Genomic DNA, 19161 nt, shown 5'->3' with positions numbered 1-19161 from the left:
AAAGGATGAAGGACATTGGTTTGGCACCGTTTGTAATCAAAATTCTAATAACGGAATGTGGTATTATGAGCAGAGAAATGGAACCTGCCTGGGAATGGTTTATTTTGGATGTGGAGGCAATACGAATAGATATTGCAATTTGAACGATTGCCAACGAAAGTGCGAGAGGAGAGATTGATACTGAGTGCAAATTATGAGTGCAACTAATTTTAATATTTAACTTTTTTAATAAATAAATCAAATTGAAAAAACTTAAAGAAGAATTAATTAAAAAAACATTCGAAAATCTCTTTACTTCACTTTGTAAACCGATCAATAAATAAACTCATTTTGATATTGACAATGCGAATGCACTGGGAAAATAAAGATAAAGATAAAGATATCGTAATAAACAGATGAGTATTTTATTATATATATTAGAAATAAATCCTTACGGCTTTTAATATAACATTCTAATGAATAATAAAAGGATTCTAGAATTATAATCATATCATAATTTATAAAAACTTACATTGGATTAAAAGATTTATATTAATCTCAAGTACTTTTCAAGATCACTTCCTGAAATCCATTCACAAGTTAGTAGAACAGTAAAAATACAAACGACTCGTAGAGTTTTTGAGAACAGTTACTCAGCACATAATGAAACAGCTGTTACCTGAATTTTATAAATGACATTGAAATAATAAAATAATATTGATATCACTATGTAAAGTAAGTAAACTTAGTTTAAAGAGTCAACTTATTTTAAAACGTCAATTGTAAAATCAACTTATTTTTAGTAAACACAATTTTGAAGATTCAACATCCACATTCAATTAAAATTAAACCCTATCTAGATGGCGAGTCGTGAAGGTGGCAAGAAGAAACCTCTCAAGGCGCCCAAAAAGGAGGCCAAGGAGTTGGACGAACAGGATGTGGCCCACAAGCAGAAGCAGAAGGAGCAACAAAAGGCTCTCGAGGCGGCCAAGCAGAAGGTGACACAAAAGTCCAGTAAAAAGGGCGGCAAGTGAGATGTCCTGTGAAATGTCAGCCGGAAGTTGTCTACACTGACTGCCAATATATACGCACACTCTGACTAAAGTCAATGATAAATGTTTTGGTCCATCTCGTCTGCTGCAATAAATTGAGTTATGATTCCTTTTTCATTCTTGAATGATGATTAATTGCCTGTGGTCAGCCAATCGGTTCGCTTAAAAAGCCATCACAAAAATGTGACATTCAGTCTATCCCCAAGCGCAGCATTCAGGGTTAGTCCTTGTGCAAAAAAAGAAAAAAAGGAAACAACCGGACACGGGAATTGAGCGCAGCAAATGTGGTAAATTGGAATTTTATGCGTTTTTTATGTTAATCAAAAACGAACCTAATGGACATTGCGCCTGATGTGCGACTGTCAGAATGGGACATGTGGTTAGTTTATTGCATTAATCCCACCTTGATGGAAGGCGATTTTCTGTTTCTGTTGTAGTTAAAACGTTGAAGAATAGCGTGGGAAGCAGAAACGAAAAGAGTTCTGTTTCTGGTTCCTTCTCTCGAGAGCGTAAGCTTTGCTATTTTTACGCTCTTGAGAGAAGGAACCAGAAACAGAAAGAGTTGCGCTCTCGTGAGCGTAAAAACTGAAAAGCTTAAAGCTTTGGTAATCGTGCGAGCTAAAAGCTTGATCTTTAAGATCAATTTAAGAATAGATAGCATATACTTTTAATATATGAATATATGTAATGGGATTTAATGGAATTTTTATCTGTTTAGTTATATATGTAAATGAAAGTAAAAAATATATATATAAAAGATATAGAAATCCAGTTTAGAGATGTCATAGACCCAACCCATATCATAAGACGAGTTTTGTTTATCATCATATTTAATATTTAAGCCTTTGATGGAATTTGTTTATACAAAATTTAATTACACATTATAGCTAAAAATTTGATAGACTCGTTTTAAATATAATACATACAATATATTAGATTTATCCTTCATTTATTTTTCATAGAGGCGAAAACAGAAAACACAAAACCAAAAACTTTAGCAAAACTCTTAGAGGTATTTTATTTTCTCATAACTTTATTTTACTTGTAGTGTGTAGTAAAATGAATTTAATTAACTCTCTTCTGAGGGGAAAAGTAGAAATATGCTTTGTGTTTTTCGAGTTGTACAAAAAGAATCGAGTTTTTGGATTTGGTTTTTGTTTTGTTTTTGTTTTTTTAATGCTTGATCGTTATCATAATCGTAATCGTAGGTGTAATCTAGAAGAGGAAGCATTTGATATGTTGTAAAAATGTGTTGTTAATTATAATAAGTATATGCCCATAGTTATTAGGTAATTATTAAGAAATGTACAATACAATTAATTTAAATAATTAATAACAATTAGCATAAGAATTAGAATTATGGGAATAAGCATTTGATTTTTTTGTTTGTTGCTTTTTCGGTTTTGATTTACGAGTGCTTTAAAGTTAATGCTAAAGTTAATTTATTTAATTAATCTCATTATAGTTTATAGTTATAATTATATATTATTATATAATGTGGTTGCTTTTTTTCTGTTGTTGTTGTTGGCACACTATCCAAGTCTTATGCAAGAGTATATTAATGTATTTTAATTTAATTTAATTAGTTAATTGCAATTATGCCGAGTATTTTAAATAGAATTTCAATGGGTGTGAGTTTTGTTTTTGTTTTGTTTTTTTTTTTCCTTCGCTTCACTTAAGTTTCATTTACAAGCTTACAAATTATTTAACAACATTGAATGTTTTAACATTTTGCATTTAGCCAAAAAATAGTATATAAAAATTACTAAACAATTTTATAGAATTTTCTTTTTTCCTTTTTTTTGCTGTTTTCTTTTTAAATTAAGCTTTAAATTAAGTTGAAAATGTGAGTGATATTTACAATCGAACGCTAGATGGCGCTAGCTTGGCTGCTGCACTCGCCGTTAAATGGCGTTAACTTGTCTGCCGCACCTGTCGTTAGATGGCGCTAATTGCTCTTGCGTGCGCTGAAGAACATTCGCGCCACTTTGCCAAGAGCGCCCACGAAGTCCCAACGCTCCTGATGCTGATGTTGATGCTGACAATCGGGCAGCTGCTGACCCGATGACTCATCCAGAGCCTAGGAGGGTGTGGAGTACCAGCCGCTGGCGGGGCTGCCCTTGTGATACAGATGGAAGCTCGAGTGCGGTGCAAAGTACTGCGGCTGATCCAGATTGCTGTAGGTGACGCCGCCCTCCGTTGTCGTTGTGGCATGCCCCGCATGCGGATGCATCGCCGCCGTATACGCCTGTGGCTTCAATGGCAACGTAGTCGCCGAGGAGGCATCCACCGGAGTGGCATATTGACCCCTCAGTGGATCAGCGTAGTCGTAGCCACCGTTGACCACCAGAGCAGCCGAGGGAGGTGCCTTGGCGGAGTTGTTGCTATCGCGTGGCGACACCGAACTCGGCGGCGTCATTGCGTTGTGATAGTCAATGGAGCTGTGATAGCCACCGTAGGTGGACACCAGATTGGTGAACGCATCCGAGAGATTGGCGCCCTTCTGGCTCCCAGGACGTGCCACCGACGGCGCCGCTGCCGCCGAATGCAGTTGCAGATATTGATTCTCATACGAGGATTCGCTGCCCGGTGGCGTCGGCAGCGGACCGCCCTGCTGCTCGCCATAGAACACGCCCACTCCGGTGGGCGTTTGCCTGGCCGTAGCCCGGATGACGCTCTCGCGATTCACGGCGTGCAGCTGACGGAGCAACGCTGTGGCCGGCATGTGCGGTGGCTGCTGATACGGAGCACCTATCCACTGGATGGTGCTGCTCTTCTCGTTGGGATCATGCTGCTGCTGCTGTTGTTGTTGTTGCTGCTGTTGTTGTTGCTTGAGCAGCGCATCCGCACTGAAGTCTGTGTTGGGCTGGTTGCTGTTGTTGTTGTTGTTGTTGGTTGTGGGTGAAGGCAGATGCTTGGACATGGCATGTTCCAGATCCTTGACAGCCGAATCCGCAGCTCCAGCTGTCGGCTGTTCGTCCACAATCGAAGGCAGGCGACTCCTTGGCTGTTGCACTGCATCTCGCTGCTCGAGTGCTGGCAACTTGCTCAACGGTTGCTGCTCCGCCTGTTGTTGTTGTTGCTGCTGTTGCTCCGCTTGCTCCTCTGCCTGCTGTGCCGCCTTGCTCTTCCGCTTGCGCTTCGTGGTGCCGCTCGTGGTGGGCGTGGGCGTGGGCACGGGCGTGGCCACTGTGGCGGGCAGCACGCCATCGACTTCCACGCCCAGCGGCGTTGGACTATCCTTGATCAGCGCCAAACTATTGAGACTTCCATGCGTCGTCGTCCCATTGCGTCCCCGACCACGTTGCGTGTGTCCCTCGGGATCGGTCTTAGGGGAACCAAGTCCCAGCTTCATATCCCCAGCACTGAGATGCGTGTTGCCATCGACATTGGCATCACCTCCAGGTGAACCGCTGCTCTTATCATTGCCCAATCCCTCTTCGTGCTTGATGCTGTCCACACTCGGTTCCAGCTGACAACAGTCCAGTATAAGGTTCTCGTTCTCCCGATTGCTGAAGGAATTAGTATAGGATTAGTTACTGTTTAAGTGATCAGTTATCCATCGAGTCTTACCTGATAACATAGTTGACGCATATGATGTTCTGCTCGTCGGCGTTCTTGGTGCTGCAAACGACTGTGGCGCAAGTTTGAAGCCAAGTGTAGCCGCCGTTCTTGTTCATCAGTCGATAGTAGCCAGTCAGCACTTGACCCTTTTCGATCACTACAGGAATTAAGGAAAATCACAATTAATATTGAAAAATAGATTATATAAGAGGCATCACTTAAAGAGTTTATAAGATATATAAGCTTATGTTGATCAATATTTCTAACTCTTCTTTCTTTTATTTATTTGATAGAAATATTGATCATTCATAAGCCAACTATAGGTCATATCTACCTAATCTAGTCGATTCTGGTTTTTTTTTAAATATTTTATCTTTAGTATTTTATCACCTTTCATAATCTGGATTAAAGCAAGTTGGGTAAAGACATTATCACTTTATAAGTATCATAAGGTAGCTTAAAATTTGGCTTTTTTATAATGAAAAATAAATTTTCTAGCGATCATTCCCATGGCAACTATAAGATATACTTGCTAAAATTACTCGATTCTGACATATATTGTTCCCACATAAGTAATACGCATCTCTACCAAGTTTCACTAAGATAGCTTCAGAAATAAGGGTTTAACTGGAGTAGAAACAGATGGACAGACAGGCAGGCGGAATGCGACTGCTTTATAAAATGACTTGCAAAATTGCTAGTACCAATATTATCACTTTTTGGGTAATATAAGTAAGCTTAAAATGTAGCTTAAGCTTTTCATAAAGAGACTTGACTTTCTAGCGATCTTTCCGATGTTATCTGTAAGATATTATTGTTAAATCTACTTAATTTCAACATATATAGTGCCTACATAAATAATACGCTTCTCTGCCAAGTTTCACTAAGATAGCTTTAGAAATGAGTGTATAGTTGAAGTAGAAATACACGGACAGACGGGCAGATGGATATCAATTCCTATATAAAATGCCCTGCAAAGTATCTACTTACAATCTGTGTGACTTTTGCGCAGGCGATTGGCATCCTCAGCATGACAGAGCGAATACATGCTCTTGTTGACGAGATCCTCGGGTGAATAGTCCAGCAAATCCGAAACTCTGTAAAGCAGAATGAATAATGAATAAAGATCTTTGAGGAATAGCTTTATTCTCTCTTGACTTACCTTGGTTCGCAGTGCGCAACGCGCAGATCAAAGTTGACGCGGGTGACAAACATGTCGCACTCGAGACGAATCTCATGGACTGAGGGCGGCGGCAGCGCAATGGCCAATGCGACCATGCCCAGAAGGGGCGGCTGCGATTTGCGGGTGTGCGAGAAGGTGTACTGAGGACGCAGCTTGCAGAGCAGTAGCACAACCTGCAAAGGGAACAAGAAGAAAAGCTTGCGATTTAGCACAAATGCAAACGATCAAGTGGAAAGGAGAAAGAAATAAGAGCTTAAGAGCTAGGATAAATGGCGGCTATCAAGCAGCTTTTGTCAGCTTACAGAGAGGTGGTTGCAATTAGCTTTGTAAGTGCACTCTTAGTTATAGCAGCCAGCTTAAAGACAGCCTAGATGCAGCTGCTAGTTGAGTTGTAAAGCTTTGGAAAGCTTTCTCTCTCTCTCTCAGTAAACTGACAAAAGCGCTGTCTGCTTGCAGCTGAAGTTAAATGATGAACATGAAGTTGATAATGATGATTGACGATTGCTGATAATGAAGCGAGGCTGCAGTTAAATGATGAACATGAAGTTGATAATGATGATTGACGATTGCTGATAATGAAGCGAGGCTGCAGTTGATGATGAAGTTGGCCTTAAATTCAAAAAGCTTGGACCCTTTTGCGCCTGAGAGAGTCGTGAGTGTGTCTGAGTGCCGTGTTCATATTCGATACTGATCAATCTAAAATCAGTTTTATTTGCATTGCCTTACGATACTTGGGATCAAACTGAATATGGCCGAAATTGTTCAAAATAAAAGACTGCGTTTTCTTTTTTCGTTTTTTGGCGGGGGCAGCTGCTCCCCAAAATTTGATAAAAATGATAAATTTTTGTTTGCCTTGCATTTGCATTTGTCGTACTGATTTCAATTGATACGTACCGAATAGTTTGAGGCCGGGTTCTTAACATTTTTACCATTGTTATTGTTACCGTTGCAATTGCTCGTTGCATCGCTGGCCTGTAGATAAGCAGTGGATGGGATGGTAATACGTATACGTAATAAAAGCACAATTATCGCTTACTGACTGAATTCAACCAAAACAGAACAGGTTAGTTTAGTCTAACGCCCCGACGAGCTAACAAAATGTCAACAAGGTTAGCAGCACTACAAACTCAAAAGTCGAAAACAAACCAAATGATAACAAAAACAAAAATCATAGAAAACAAAAAAAAAGAATAAAAAGTAAAACCGTGCGTGGATCTACGATAAACGTCGCATTATTACACTACACTACATGGCACCGTTAAGAGCTTACAAACTGAGTGAGTGGGGAAATACTATGTAAAAGGAAGGAAGGAAGGAAGGAAGGATAAACGAAACTCACCCGATAGCCAGAGGATTTAAAGTGACAGCCACGTTTCGTCAGTGTCGATTTCATGCGCACACAGAAGCTGCGATCATAGCCTTTGTAGCCGCTGGTGGAAGCCTGCGTCATCGAGGCAGCAACTGTAAAGGTATTGAAAAGTTAGTTAAAAGATTTTATGGAATATTAGTGGAGTGATGAAGTCTTGGGCAACTGGCTGATCTCTGGTTGGTTGAAGATCAGTTTAGGTTTAGAGACGGAACAACAACTCGGACTCGACTCACCATCAGGATTGTTCGTACCGTGTGTGCCACTCCCATCATCGGAGGCGCCCGATGTGGGCGATGCCAAGCCTGCTGCACCGCTGCCGCTGCTGCCACCGCCACCGCCACCGCCTCCTCCTCCGCCCCCGCCGCTGGTTAAACTCAAACCCAGCTGCTCGGCGATTTCCGCATGATCCGCCTGATGGATGTAGTCGAATATACTGCTGCCAGTCATCTCCACCTGCGACAGTCCCAGATAGATGGACACCGTTTCCGATATGTACAGGAAGCGACCATCCGCTGCCACCGCCAAAGCAAAGCCATCCAGCGACTGAAAGTAAAATAAATTCCATTTTTAAACAGACATTTGCATAAACAGCCCAAACATGGCTGCAACTCGCTATCTCTCTCACTCTCTTCTATACTCTCTTTCATTCTTTGTCTCTCTTCTACTTCTTCCTCTTCTTCTTCTGCTTACCTGTAGTATGTGGGTGCCCTGATGTTGCTCGAACAAATCAACGGCGGGACTGCGTCGAATGGCTGCACCTGGAAATGAGCACAAAACGAATGCTGATGAGTGTTGGGCAGACAACCGAGAAATATTCTTGTGAACACAAGCTGAATGAATTTGTGTGGCTTGGCCGCATTTTAAATACTCTAACATTAAGTAAGTAAGTAAGTAAGTTACTAAGTAAGTAAGTAATGGTGTGTATATGTAATCTTTATTGTAAATGTGTAAGTACGTATTGTGTATTACGAATATACTTTTAATTTCTAGGATAAATATTCTAAAAATAAAAATATTTGGAAAGATATTTAATTTAATATTATGAATAATCTTATAAATACAAATAAACTAACTTCTATTAAGAAAATTATTGTAAATATTGCTAGATGAGGTTCTTTATAATCTTACTTCTATAAAAAAGTATGCTTATAAAAACTGTCATTATATAAAAGGAAGGTTTGCAGATTTGTTTGTTGATATACATATGTTGTTTTTTTTGCCAAATAAGTTAGTTCATGGTATTAAGATTTATGCTTATAAGAATTCGTCTGAAATAAGATAAAACTTTTTTAGATTTTTGGTGAATATGGAATGCATTAAAATGTTTGGTATGCAAGTTTATGGTGTGATCATTATAATGATCAGCTATAGCTGGGTAAATTGATCCTAGTTTTGATAGAATTGGACCTCATTTTGAGAACTGACAACCTGTCAACTTTAACAAAACCATAAACAAATAAATGAAATAACATAATATAAGCACATTGAAAATATTGACATTGTTGTAAGTTATTTATGTAAAAAAATATAACTTTACGCAAGAGAACTATAATTAAAATATTAATATTCTTTCTTATAAATGCATTCAACTTTTGAGGAATGCAATTGCAATTCAGGAATGGATTGCAATCTTGGAATATATAAAATAAATTTGGGAAGATATCGAAAACAATATTGAGTAGAATTTTTTAAGTAAAATTGTAAAAAGATCTCGGAAAATTTCCACTTTTATATCTAAGATTTAAGCAACATGTATTCTATAGAAAATGAAGAGTATTTAGTTTTTGTATCAAACTAGCTTTTTTTTAAATAAAATAGTTACTTACTAATTTGAGATTTTAAGTAAATTTAAAAAAGAAAATTCCAATAGCTAATTCTAAGCTTTTAAGCATTATATATTCTATCGAACATGAAGAGTTTTTTATGAAACGTTATCAAAGATTTTTTTAAAAATAAATTAGTCAATTCAATATGTTTAATATTATATTCTCATCAGTTGTTAAAACCTTCTACAAATTTGAGCAATAAGTCTTGACACTTGCCCAGCTGTTTTTGTGTTCGAAACCCGCCAACAAACAATCAAGCTGATGCGCATCCTTGCAGCTTCATTAGCTAGTCATGGATGCTCACTTCTTACTGCCCACTGACCAGTGGATGGAATGTTGTTATTACTGGGCGGAAAGCCATAAATGATGGCGAGGATAAAAGGCGAAGAACCGCAGTGTCATAGAGAGAGAGAGAGAAAGTCATAAAGCTGGAGACTGAGTTCAATATTTTCTCAGCTGATGCCCATTTGAGCATATTTATTTAATTCAATTATTGAATTTTACGATTATAACCAGAGTGGGAGCAGGGGAAAGGGAGTGAGGGAGTAAAGGAAGCAACCCTAGGCTAGCTGCTGACCAACTTCAGGTCATAATTCGCACAAGTGCAAATCGCTTTAGTCTCGTTCGATGCCTCCCCCTCATGCCCTTCTCATGCCCTTCTCTTGTTCCATTGCGAGTGGCAAATCCCCAGCGATTTCAATGCCTGCTAAGTTGGCAAACAGTTTCCGCTTCCGCTGACCATATGTGTTGCCCATTGTGGAAGGCGTTTCTCTGTCTCTCTCTCTCTCACACTCTTTAATGACCTTCGGAGTTGGCCCCTTTCTTGGTTTCAAATACTCATATATGTATATATATTTGATATTTTTTTTTTGCTGGCTTAATATTTATTTTTTGTGTGGCTGTGGGTCAAATTGAAGTGCTTTTTATTGCCCGCAGCTTGTTGCTGCCTTTTTTTGGGGTTTAGTTTCGCATAATAATCCAATTCAGTGGAAGCCAATCCCCCGCTTCTCTTCTTCTTCTTCTTCGCCTCCCCCATTGCCATAACGCCCCATTGATTTTGGATTATTTTTTAGTGCCTTGTCTACCTTTTTGGCCTCTGCCAGCTGCCATTCAATAGCTTTTCTTGCCAGACTATAGCACTATATACATATATATTATATATAATACCCCTGGTCATGCTTTTGGCTGTTGCCTTCACTTCACTTTGCTTCACTTGGAATGCTTTTGACGTGACAATAACTTGCTGTTGTTGTTGTTGCTGTTGACGTGGCCAACGATGCACGATCCATGACGCGACAATCGCTGACAATGCTGCCTGCCACCTCAAGCTGCCTTCCACAAAATTAGCACTTTTCACTGGCGAACACTTTGTTTGGGTTTTCCATGTTTAGTTTTAAAGGTAAAATTGCAAAAGTTAAAAGTTTAAACTTAGCGACAGCGGAAATTGGGCAAGAAATTGTTATTGGCTTTTTGAATTTCGGTTTTTTAAAGAGTTTGGCATAAACGATATGATTAATTTTGGAATTTAGAAAAAAACATTATAAAAACACTTCAAATATTAACAGAATTTGAGGAGTCTCAGACATATTTCACATTTAAACAGAATTTAAGAAGTTTCAGAAATATTTCACATATACTTGTAATGAAAAATATTGATTAGATCAACATAGTTTTAATATTTGATATATGATATCTGAAACAATCCTTTTACTGATTTTAAAGAGATAAAAATCGGAAAAGCATGTAATGAAAACTACTTTTCTGATAAATACAGTTTTTAAATTTGAGCAAGTTTTAAAATAAATTAGAGTTAATATAAACATTTGAACAAACATTTCTTTTTAAAAGTAGAGCTTTTCTTTGACACCTATACGAATTAGGAAAACAATAAAATAATCTTTTATTTTATTATTTTTATTATATTAAAGTAAGTATTAAATACTACATTACATTAACAGAAAGGAGAGTGTCCAAAAATAAAATAACTTTTTGAGTATTTCTTCTTTTTTATGTTCGTTCTTTTAACATCAATAAGATCTATGCATATGCCATTCTTTCTATCTTAGAAAAAAAGATGTTTGATTATTTGCAATGTAATGCCATTTTGTTGTTTTGATATGAGTAAAGATCAGATTTTCGATTTTTTGCTATATTTTATTAAATAAACTTGACTCTGAACTTAAAATCGAATTTTAACCTTTAGTTACTTTTGTTCCGAGAGATAACTACAGTACTTCAGGTAGATACTAACTTTTATTAACGTTACAAAAAACTAAATAAGAGAAATCCAAACTTTTTAGTGCAATAGGATTAAACTTCTTTCAAAAAATAGTTATCTACACTGCATATCTTCCCACTTAACAACTTTGTATCGCATCATCGTAAGCTGTTAAATTTCCTCGACAAATTGTGAAAGCTGTTGACCATTTGCGATTGGCAGCGACTTTAATCGATAGCTGCCGAAATGGGTTAATCGTAGAACCGCATTTAGTTAAATTTAATGGGCTCTATGTCTGAAATTGGCTGCGTTAGCTGGCCAATAGTCTACCTGGCTAACTATTTGTGTGGCCCCTTTGATTGGCCTTCTGAAATTCCACAATGGCAGCCACTCGCATGACACAGCAACAGCCAAAGCAACAGCAACAGCCAAAGCAACGACAGCGACAACTACAGCCAAAAAAAAAAACTACAAAGTAAATAAATAAATGAATGACAACAATAACAATTGCGACTATGACAATAAAAATGCTCCAGTGACGTGAGCAAAACCAACAACAATAACAAATAATAAAAAACAAAATACAAAATAAAAAAAATGGCTGCGCATGCGCGACAAATAAAATAAATTACGCTTAATAGCGATATTTTATGCAAATCGGCAACTCGAGGCCCCCATCGTCATGGCTTACGTTCCTACCTCCTCCCCTCCCCCTCCCCCTTCTTTTCTCCTCCTCCTACACCTTCTCGGCAGTCCTAAAGCCCAAAACAAAATAATACCAATAAATTGCTGGCCGCTTGTCAGCTTGGCTTAAACAGTTTTTAAGGTGCGCGCGCATATTTTTTGTATTTTGTATTTTGTATTTTTCATTTTTGTTTTTTGTTTTGGCATAGAAAAGTTGACAAATTTTGATTTCACTGAAGGCATCCGAAAAGTCAAGCTCCCCCGCTTATTGAATGTGTTTCCTGCTTTCGGTTTTATTGCTCATTCTTTGCCGTTCACTTTGCTCCCCGCTTCGCCAATGGCTTCCAATATGGCTGCCTCACCTACGCACACACACTACTGTACTACGTATAATATATGATAAGTACAGTCGTCAATGCAAATTAACTCGGAAATTTCACTGCACTTACAATTTTGGCCTCACTTCGCTGAGCAAACTTGATAAGACAGCCAACTTATTCACTTGGCAACAGAGACAATAACTTTTTTTGTATATTTTGTGTAGAAGAAAGACGTGTTAGATCATTAATATTGTGAATGAAAAGAGAATTGAACTATTCCAAAATAGAGGAAAGGAAGGCTAACAAATAATATAATAATATATATTAACAGTAATATAATATTATATATTTATTTTTGACTATTACTAGTTTTCATATTATGAATTGATTTCAAAGCGAAGTAAAAAATCATTGAAACTATTTGAAGTTGTTGAAGGATTTTAAAATGTCAATTTTGAGGCAAGCAAGAAGCAGTAAAAATTGATAAAGATTAAAATAAGCAAAATTTACTTATATTTCAAACTGATTTTAACTTGAACCTATATAACTAGTAAATCATCAAAAATATATAAAAAGAGAGAAGCATACTTAATAAATTTGAAGTTTAGAACAAATATTCATAAAAATAGAAATAACTATTGACATTGGTAAAACAACTAAATAACTTTATGAGTATTTTGTATGATATAACTCACTTGAAATTCTTTATAATTATGTTGAAACCGAAAAATGTATTTAAAACTTAATTGGAAAATAAAGCATGCTCTAATGATCCTATGTTTAAAGATAATTGTATTATTAATAACTTCTTAAGGTATCGATCTTATAATCAAGCCGAAAAATTATTTAAAACCTAATTGGAAAAAGAAGAATAAGATATTGATCTTTAATTTAAAGATGATTACATAATTAATATCTTTTTAAGGTAACGATCTTATGTTCAAACGGAAAAATTGACTTAAAACTTAATTTGAAAATGATGTACATATAAGCTATTGATTCTCATTTTAAAGATAATTATGTATATTTTGAATACCTTCTTAAGGTATCGGTCTTGATTTTATAAGTAATACTTTTAGTAATTTGCTAAGTTATTTATGAAAAGTTAGTTTTATGTTCTTATATTATTTTATCCTTCTTTTATATTTCTATAATGATAATATTCTTTTCTTATTTATTCTATATTTCTATAATTTATGTATAAATTTGTTAATTTATTTCTATAAATTGAAAACTTGTGTAAATGGTAAAGAGGAAAATTATATGTAAGCTTATTCCTCTTCAATTTTAATTTATAACTTATTTAATGTACTACTAATGTACTACTAATTTCTTAGATTATTTATTTGAAAATTAAGAATATAATTGCGTTACTTACTTTTGAGTTTGCTGCTGCTGGAAGCCTCGCGGGTCCATGGCGGATCTCCGTGACCGGAAAAGTCTCTCAATTTCAAATAGCTTATGGTCAGTCTTATAATGGAAGCCTTGTCCAGCTGGCTGGTGATGGCTGCCGGCAAGGGCAGCATCTTGGCCAGCTCATAGAACTCATAGTTCTCCTTGCCACGTCGCGAGCGTGCAGCATCTCGTGACTTTTCCTTGCGCAGCTCAAGAATGCTGCAAGAAGAAGAAGCGAAGAGAGGCAAACAAATGGACACATTAGCAACAATTTGTGGCAATAAATATTGATATAAGCTGTAAGTAGACACTGACGAATGGCTGAAGAGGATCCTACAAAGTTCCCTCTCTCTTTTCCCCCTTCTCTATCTCTCTCTCTCTCCCTCGCTTTGTCAACTCTCACCTGTCGTGCGAGCTGTCAGCGTAGACAATTTGGCAATTTGTTTGACTTTTGCCCCATCCGCTATGCTTCATTGTGATGAAATGGTGTCAGTCCAAACAAATTGCCGCACATTTGTCAGTCTTTCAACAGTCAGTGGAACGAGGGCGAACCCTAGAGTCGAGTCTCTATCTCTCTCTTTCTGTCTTTGCTATGACAATATTGTTCTCACAGTCAAGTCAACTTGACGATCGGTTCTAGCCACCAGCTAAAGAAAAATTGCCTCATTTTCAATGCGCTACAGATTTTCCATTGTCCATTTAGTTGCCAAGTTGATATTTGTATTATTGTCTCCGAACAGACTTTGTCTCTTCCTCAATTCCCTCACAAACTTGCATTGCAGATGCCGACTCTCAGATACTCTGATTTCGATCTCAGACTTGAGGTCGCGGTCTGCGTTTTTATTTCCCTTTAATGCACAGACTTTTCATTCAGCAAAACTGTTGCTGCAACAAGCCACAAAAGGCCAAAAACACCGCCAAGTCTCTTTTAGCTTGGAGTCAGTTCGTCTGCTATCTGATCACAAGCATCTGGCCATCATCTTCGCCAGAAACTTGTGTTTTAAGCGTTCATAATTTAAGTTTGTTGTCATCTTCAGTTGTCGTCGGCTTTTTCGTTCGCTCAGTTCTTGTTTTCGTTGTTTTTCCCCATTTCATTTTTTAATTTTACGTTTCGTTATTGTAGTGAAATTTATAAGTGCTCTACAATGTCTGAAGCACATTGATTTTGTAATGAGTTGTATGTTTTTTTAATGGACTTTTCAATTTTTGCTTAAAGAAGTTGAACTTGGAAGTTTTCTTTACATATTCTTATCATATCAATAATAGTAAAGTTGAACCAAGAAGATTTTCTTAAATGTTCTTGGTAACTAAAATAACTTTTTGAATTGAGTGTTAAATTTATTATAACTTGGATAACTTGGGAATGTATACAACACTTTAAGTACAGAAATGAGTTGTTGATTAACATATATTTTTAATAGAAACTACAGAAAATGCTTTAGCTCTATAAAAAAAATGATATGCAAATAATTAGAAAATTTACGACAAGATAATTTATCTCTAAGAATCACTCCAATCAAATTGTGCTGTTAATTGGGGATTAACATTTTCATTCTACAAAGTATTGCATATTTACTTGATGTAACTTCCAAAATGTAAATTTCCCATCTCTCAAAAAATTCCCTTAACTTTTTGCAGACATTTCCCATCAGCTTGAAGCCGCTGCCTACGCAAATTTGCAGGGTATTAAGGCTGCTCCCATGCCCTAAGTGATCTTTGCGTTGGCTTGGCAACATTTTGTGGGCTTTTAAATTTATTTTTATGTCTGTGGGGCATCTGTAAATGTGCTCATCACAAGCGTCGAGCCTCGTTTTGTGTAACTTTATTTGAGTCGCGGCGGCTTCTGCGCGCTCAACGTATTTCTGGTGGGGATTACTCGAGAGCTGCTGCTCATCTCTGATGCTTATCTGAGACTACGTCGTTGGGTTATAAAAAATATTTTGGATAATTAAAATGAAACCGGCGTAAAGAGCGCGTCTTGAAACCCGTACAACATGTGTCTGCCACGGGCCAAGCCAGTTTTTGGCCTTTTTTTTTGTTATTATTGTGTTGTTTGCCTTTACTTCTTTACGAGCTTAGACTCCACTTGCTTTCCGAATAACAAATTTTTAATTAGTTTGTTTAAATCTGAGCTCAGTGTTGTTGCCCATGAAATTATAAAGTACCTGGCTCTGGTTTCCACATAAAAATGCCTGGTTCAAAGAACCTATGGAAATGTGCGTGGAAACTAATGTTAGAACCCAAACGAATCTACTACACTTTGTAGACGCATAGCAATTTGCCAAATAATTCGCTACACGTTCCGCTGTGCGAAATTACATGACATTTTTCTCTAAAAATAACATTTGAAAGCATCAATCTTCCGGACATCAATATAAACAGCATTCAAATTAGCCCCGAAGACGTGATATCCCTTAACTGTCGTCAGTCAAGGCGATGTCAAAGGTGTCGCCTTGATAAATGATTCTTGTGCTCTTTTTAATTTCGCACACACAAACAGAAAACAGAAAAAAAAAACACAAATTGCAATTTTACCGCTAACGGGCGTATAAATTGCTCGTCATTAGCCAATTGACCAGATGTCTGTGTATTGGTGAGCTTTCAAAGCTTCTGCTTGTCTGCCTGCGGCGCAGTTAAAAACTGTTCTTATGCATGCGACGTGTCTGTGTGAAAGCTTCTGTTTTGTTTCCACTTGATTGACTGGGAATGTCTTTGAATTGTAAAGGTATTTTGGGGATTAGCGCTTGATATTGTCGTCTGATCGCATTAAGAACCAAAGCGGATTACAAGTTCCCTAATATTGCGGTTTTTTGGCACATGATTTTTTTGCCAATCAAACGCTAAAATCATTCGATCAAGATACGAGGGTAAGAAAGTGAAAAGAAAACTGCGACTGCAGTGATTTTTTTTTTGTTTTCCCACACACACACACAAGAAAGACTGTCAACATAAAAGGATAAGAACTGTGCTCCTAGCAGGCCATTGTTTATGGTCTGTGTGCAGTACCGTTATGGCTTTATCAGTTCTTCTTTGTTGCCAAGACACACACAAGACGCAGCGGGATGACTCTAACTGTTGTCTGCAGAGCTGATATTATGTAATCGTAATTCCCAGAAAAAAGTCAAATAAAAAATGTTGACAAAACACTCATAAAAAGTGTTCCAAAATGTGTCAAATTGAAAGCGAAAGATGAGCGAAAAATAAAACATGATAAGTATCAAGTGAAATTTTAAATATGAAGACATTGCTATGGCAAAGATGTTAAAAAAATGCAATGTATTATTATTATATGATAATTAGCAAGAATTCAATATGTTTCTTTAGAAATTGTCGACATTTTCCTTAATATTGTAATAAATATAAACAAGTTTTGAGACGATATAAATTTCATAAATGAAAGCTAAATATTAAAGGTACGTATTTATTAATCTTTTTATATAAATATCCAGAATTCAATAATTTTCTTTATAAAAATTTGAATTGTAAAAAGAATTTGTATAAATTCTCATTATTATAAGGAGTCTAAAGAGTTTTATAATTTGATGTATGAAGAAAATTGTTTGGTAAAGATTTCGAACTAACATACAAATATAATAATGTATTGAATGTATCTCTTAAAAAATATCAAAATATCAATATTTTTTCTAAAGGAGATATTATAATCAGTATAAACAATGATGGCACAAGATGGTCATAAAAAACGCATAAACTTATTGTACACAAAGTAAAAAACGATTTTGAAATCTTTTAAAGTTATTGTAGACTTTTGAAGCCGACTTTGGAAATGAGTTTTGACGAAAAGTATTTTAATAAGTTTACATGGAGAATAAAATATGAAGAGTGTGAGAACATATAAAAACATTTGTTTCTAGGTATTTTAACTATTTATTTGGATTCTTTAATATAGTTGATCATTCGCTTCTTAGTAGAATCCTTATAAACTTATCAATATTGAGAGCTGCCCTTAATATTATGATATTTTTGGTATTTGGTATTTGTATTATTAGAGTATTTATCACATATTCCTATTTAATGCTACCATTGTTAGTTACGACACTTGATTTGCAATATATGATTTGTAATTTACCCCGTGTCAACTAACCCCGGTTCGATGGGTTGCTGTTGTGAGTGCATTCCGGGTGCGCCCGGCTGATGTTGGTTAGGCATTTTGTTGTACGGGGACATGCCGCAAAGGTCCTGGGCGGGGACCATCCACGAGGGCGTGAATGGGACCGCTGACATGCCCAGGGAGCCGATCATGTGACTGCCCGGATGACCTGGCGTTGGCTGCCGCTGATAGCCGGCATAGTCCATGGCCACCGCCTGATAGGGCATCATATCTGTGCTTCACAAAAGTGCTTTCGACCCGGTTTTGTCAAAAGTGGAAAAATGTTGTGCGTGTAACACTTGGAAGACTTGGACTTTTAGAACTGGCACATTTTCTTATCCAATATTGCACTTTGGAGATTGGGTTTTGTTTTGGTTTTGGTTTCGTTTTTTTTGGCACACTTTTTCTTGGGGGTCAACGACGCATCCTTTTGTTGTCTGTCTGGCAATTGGAGCACGCGTACGTGTCAGTTGCTGTCTTCAATTATCCTTGGACACAGACACACACACATACACACAGACACACACACGTAGACAAAGTCACGGAGCGTGGGCGTAACACGCACGGAAAACTAACGTCGGGAAGCGTCAGTCAGACAGCAGACAGGGCTTCGATTGGCATTCAAATTAGCGAGCTATCGACTTTTGGCCAGTTAATTCTTTTCTTTCTCTCTTCGTTTTTTATTTTGGTCGAGCACGGATCACGTCAGACGCGTTTGGCACGTCGCTCGGCGAAAATTGCAGCTTCCAACTGAGCAGTTGGCACTGTGATTGTGATTGCGATTTGGGAATCCGGCAAAACGGATACGGAATACGGTTACGGGTACGGGTTGCGTTACGTCGTGGCGCGTCGCGGCCTGCAAACAAATGGGCGCCAATTACGCACGCACAGGGCGTCCACGGTGCCACGCACACAAACACACACACACACGGATACGGATACGGGATACGGGTTGTTACAGTTGCACGGCCGGGCAGCGTACGTGAAAACTGCAGCGCTGATGATGATGACGACGATGACGATGGGAAAGTAACGTGAAGAACTAGAACGAAGCGCGCCACACGAGAGTGCTGTGATGTGATGTGATGTGCTTACGTTGTACGTTGTACGTCCGTTGCGGGCGACGAATACGTGCAGAATAATTCAGAGTCACGTTCACGTCACGAACAAAACCAAAGTAAGGCAAAAAAAGGCAGCGCTGCCCCTTACAATAAACACACTCGCAGCAGAGAGCGAGCCAGCAAGCCGGAGAGAGTGAGCAAGTGTGAGCGAGAGAGCGAGCGAGCTTGTCACGCACACAGCTAGACAATTTTTGGGGGTGACATCTTTGACTCGACACGAAGTGAAGCGAACGAGCAACGACAACGACAACGACGAAAACGACGGCAACGACGAAAACGACGGCAACGACGTCGGCTAAACGAACGTGAGCAGCAGCGGCGCCAGCAGCATGCGTGTCTCTC

The 19161-nt window shown here is 37.7% G+C and overlaps 2 protein-coding genes across 8 annotated transcripts in view; one reads left to right on the top strand and one right to left on the bottom strand.

Annotated features, from left to right (window-relative positions):
* The first annotated feature begins 635 nt into the window (after positions 1–635).
* On the top strand, positions 636–1156 carry LOC132791691 (translation machinery-associated protein 7 homolog). The gene is made up of 2 exons (XM_060800723.1): positions 636–714; positions 783–1156. Exon 2 carries the CDS (start codon positions 840–842, stop codon positions 1011–1013), a length of 174 nt encoding a protein of 57 aa, XP_060656706.1. The 5' UTR covers positions 636–714; positions 783–839; the 3' UTR covers positions 1014–1156.
* Positions 1157–2639: 1483 nt separating this feature from the next.
* LOC132791175 (protein trachealess) overlaps positions 2640–19161 on the bottom strand; it is a 41463-nt gene continuing 24941 nt past the window's right edge. The window contains exons 1-10 of one of the 7 annotated variants that reach the window (XM_060800008.1): positions 17693–18382; positions 13574–13809; positions 7838–7905; positions 7399–7690; positions 7118–7239; positions 6673–6750; positions 5758–5951; positions 5586–5692; positions 4605–4752; positions 2640–4543 (exon numbers count right to left, since the gene is read on the bottom strand). In XM_060800008.1, the coding sequence (XP_060655991.1) occupies positions 3112–4543; positions 4605–4752; positions 5586–5692; positions 5758–5951; positions 6673–6750; positions 7118–7239; positions 7399–7690; positions 7838–7905; positions 13574–13809; positions 17693–17928 (2913 nt within the window). In that variant the 5' untranslated portion in view covers positions 17929–18382 and the 3' untranslated portion in view covers positions 2640–3111. Of the gene's footprint in view, positions 4544–4604; positions 4753–5585; positions 5693–5757; positions 5952–6672; positions 6751–7117; positions 7240–7380; positions 7691–7837; positions 7906–13573; positions 13810–17677; positions 18383–19161 lie in introns of those variants that run through there. The other 6 variants (XM_060800007.1, XM_060800004.1, XM_060800005.1 and 3 more) reach the window with 6 other exon arrangements.

Source organism: Drosophila nasuta, chromosome 3, assembly GCF_023558535.2.
Source record: "Drosophila nasuta strain 15112-1781.00 chromosome 3, ASM2355853v1, whole genome shotgun sequence".
NCBI classification, from domain to species: Eukaryota; Metazoa; Arthropoda; class Insecta; order Diptera; family Drosophilidae; genus Drosophila; species Drosophila nasuta.
This window is presented reverse-complemented; position numbering and strand designations above follow the sequence as displayed.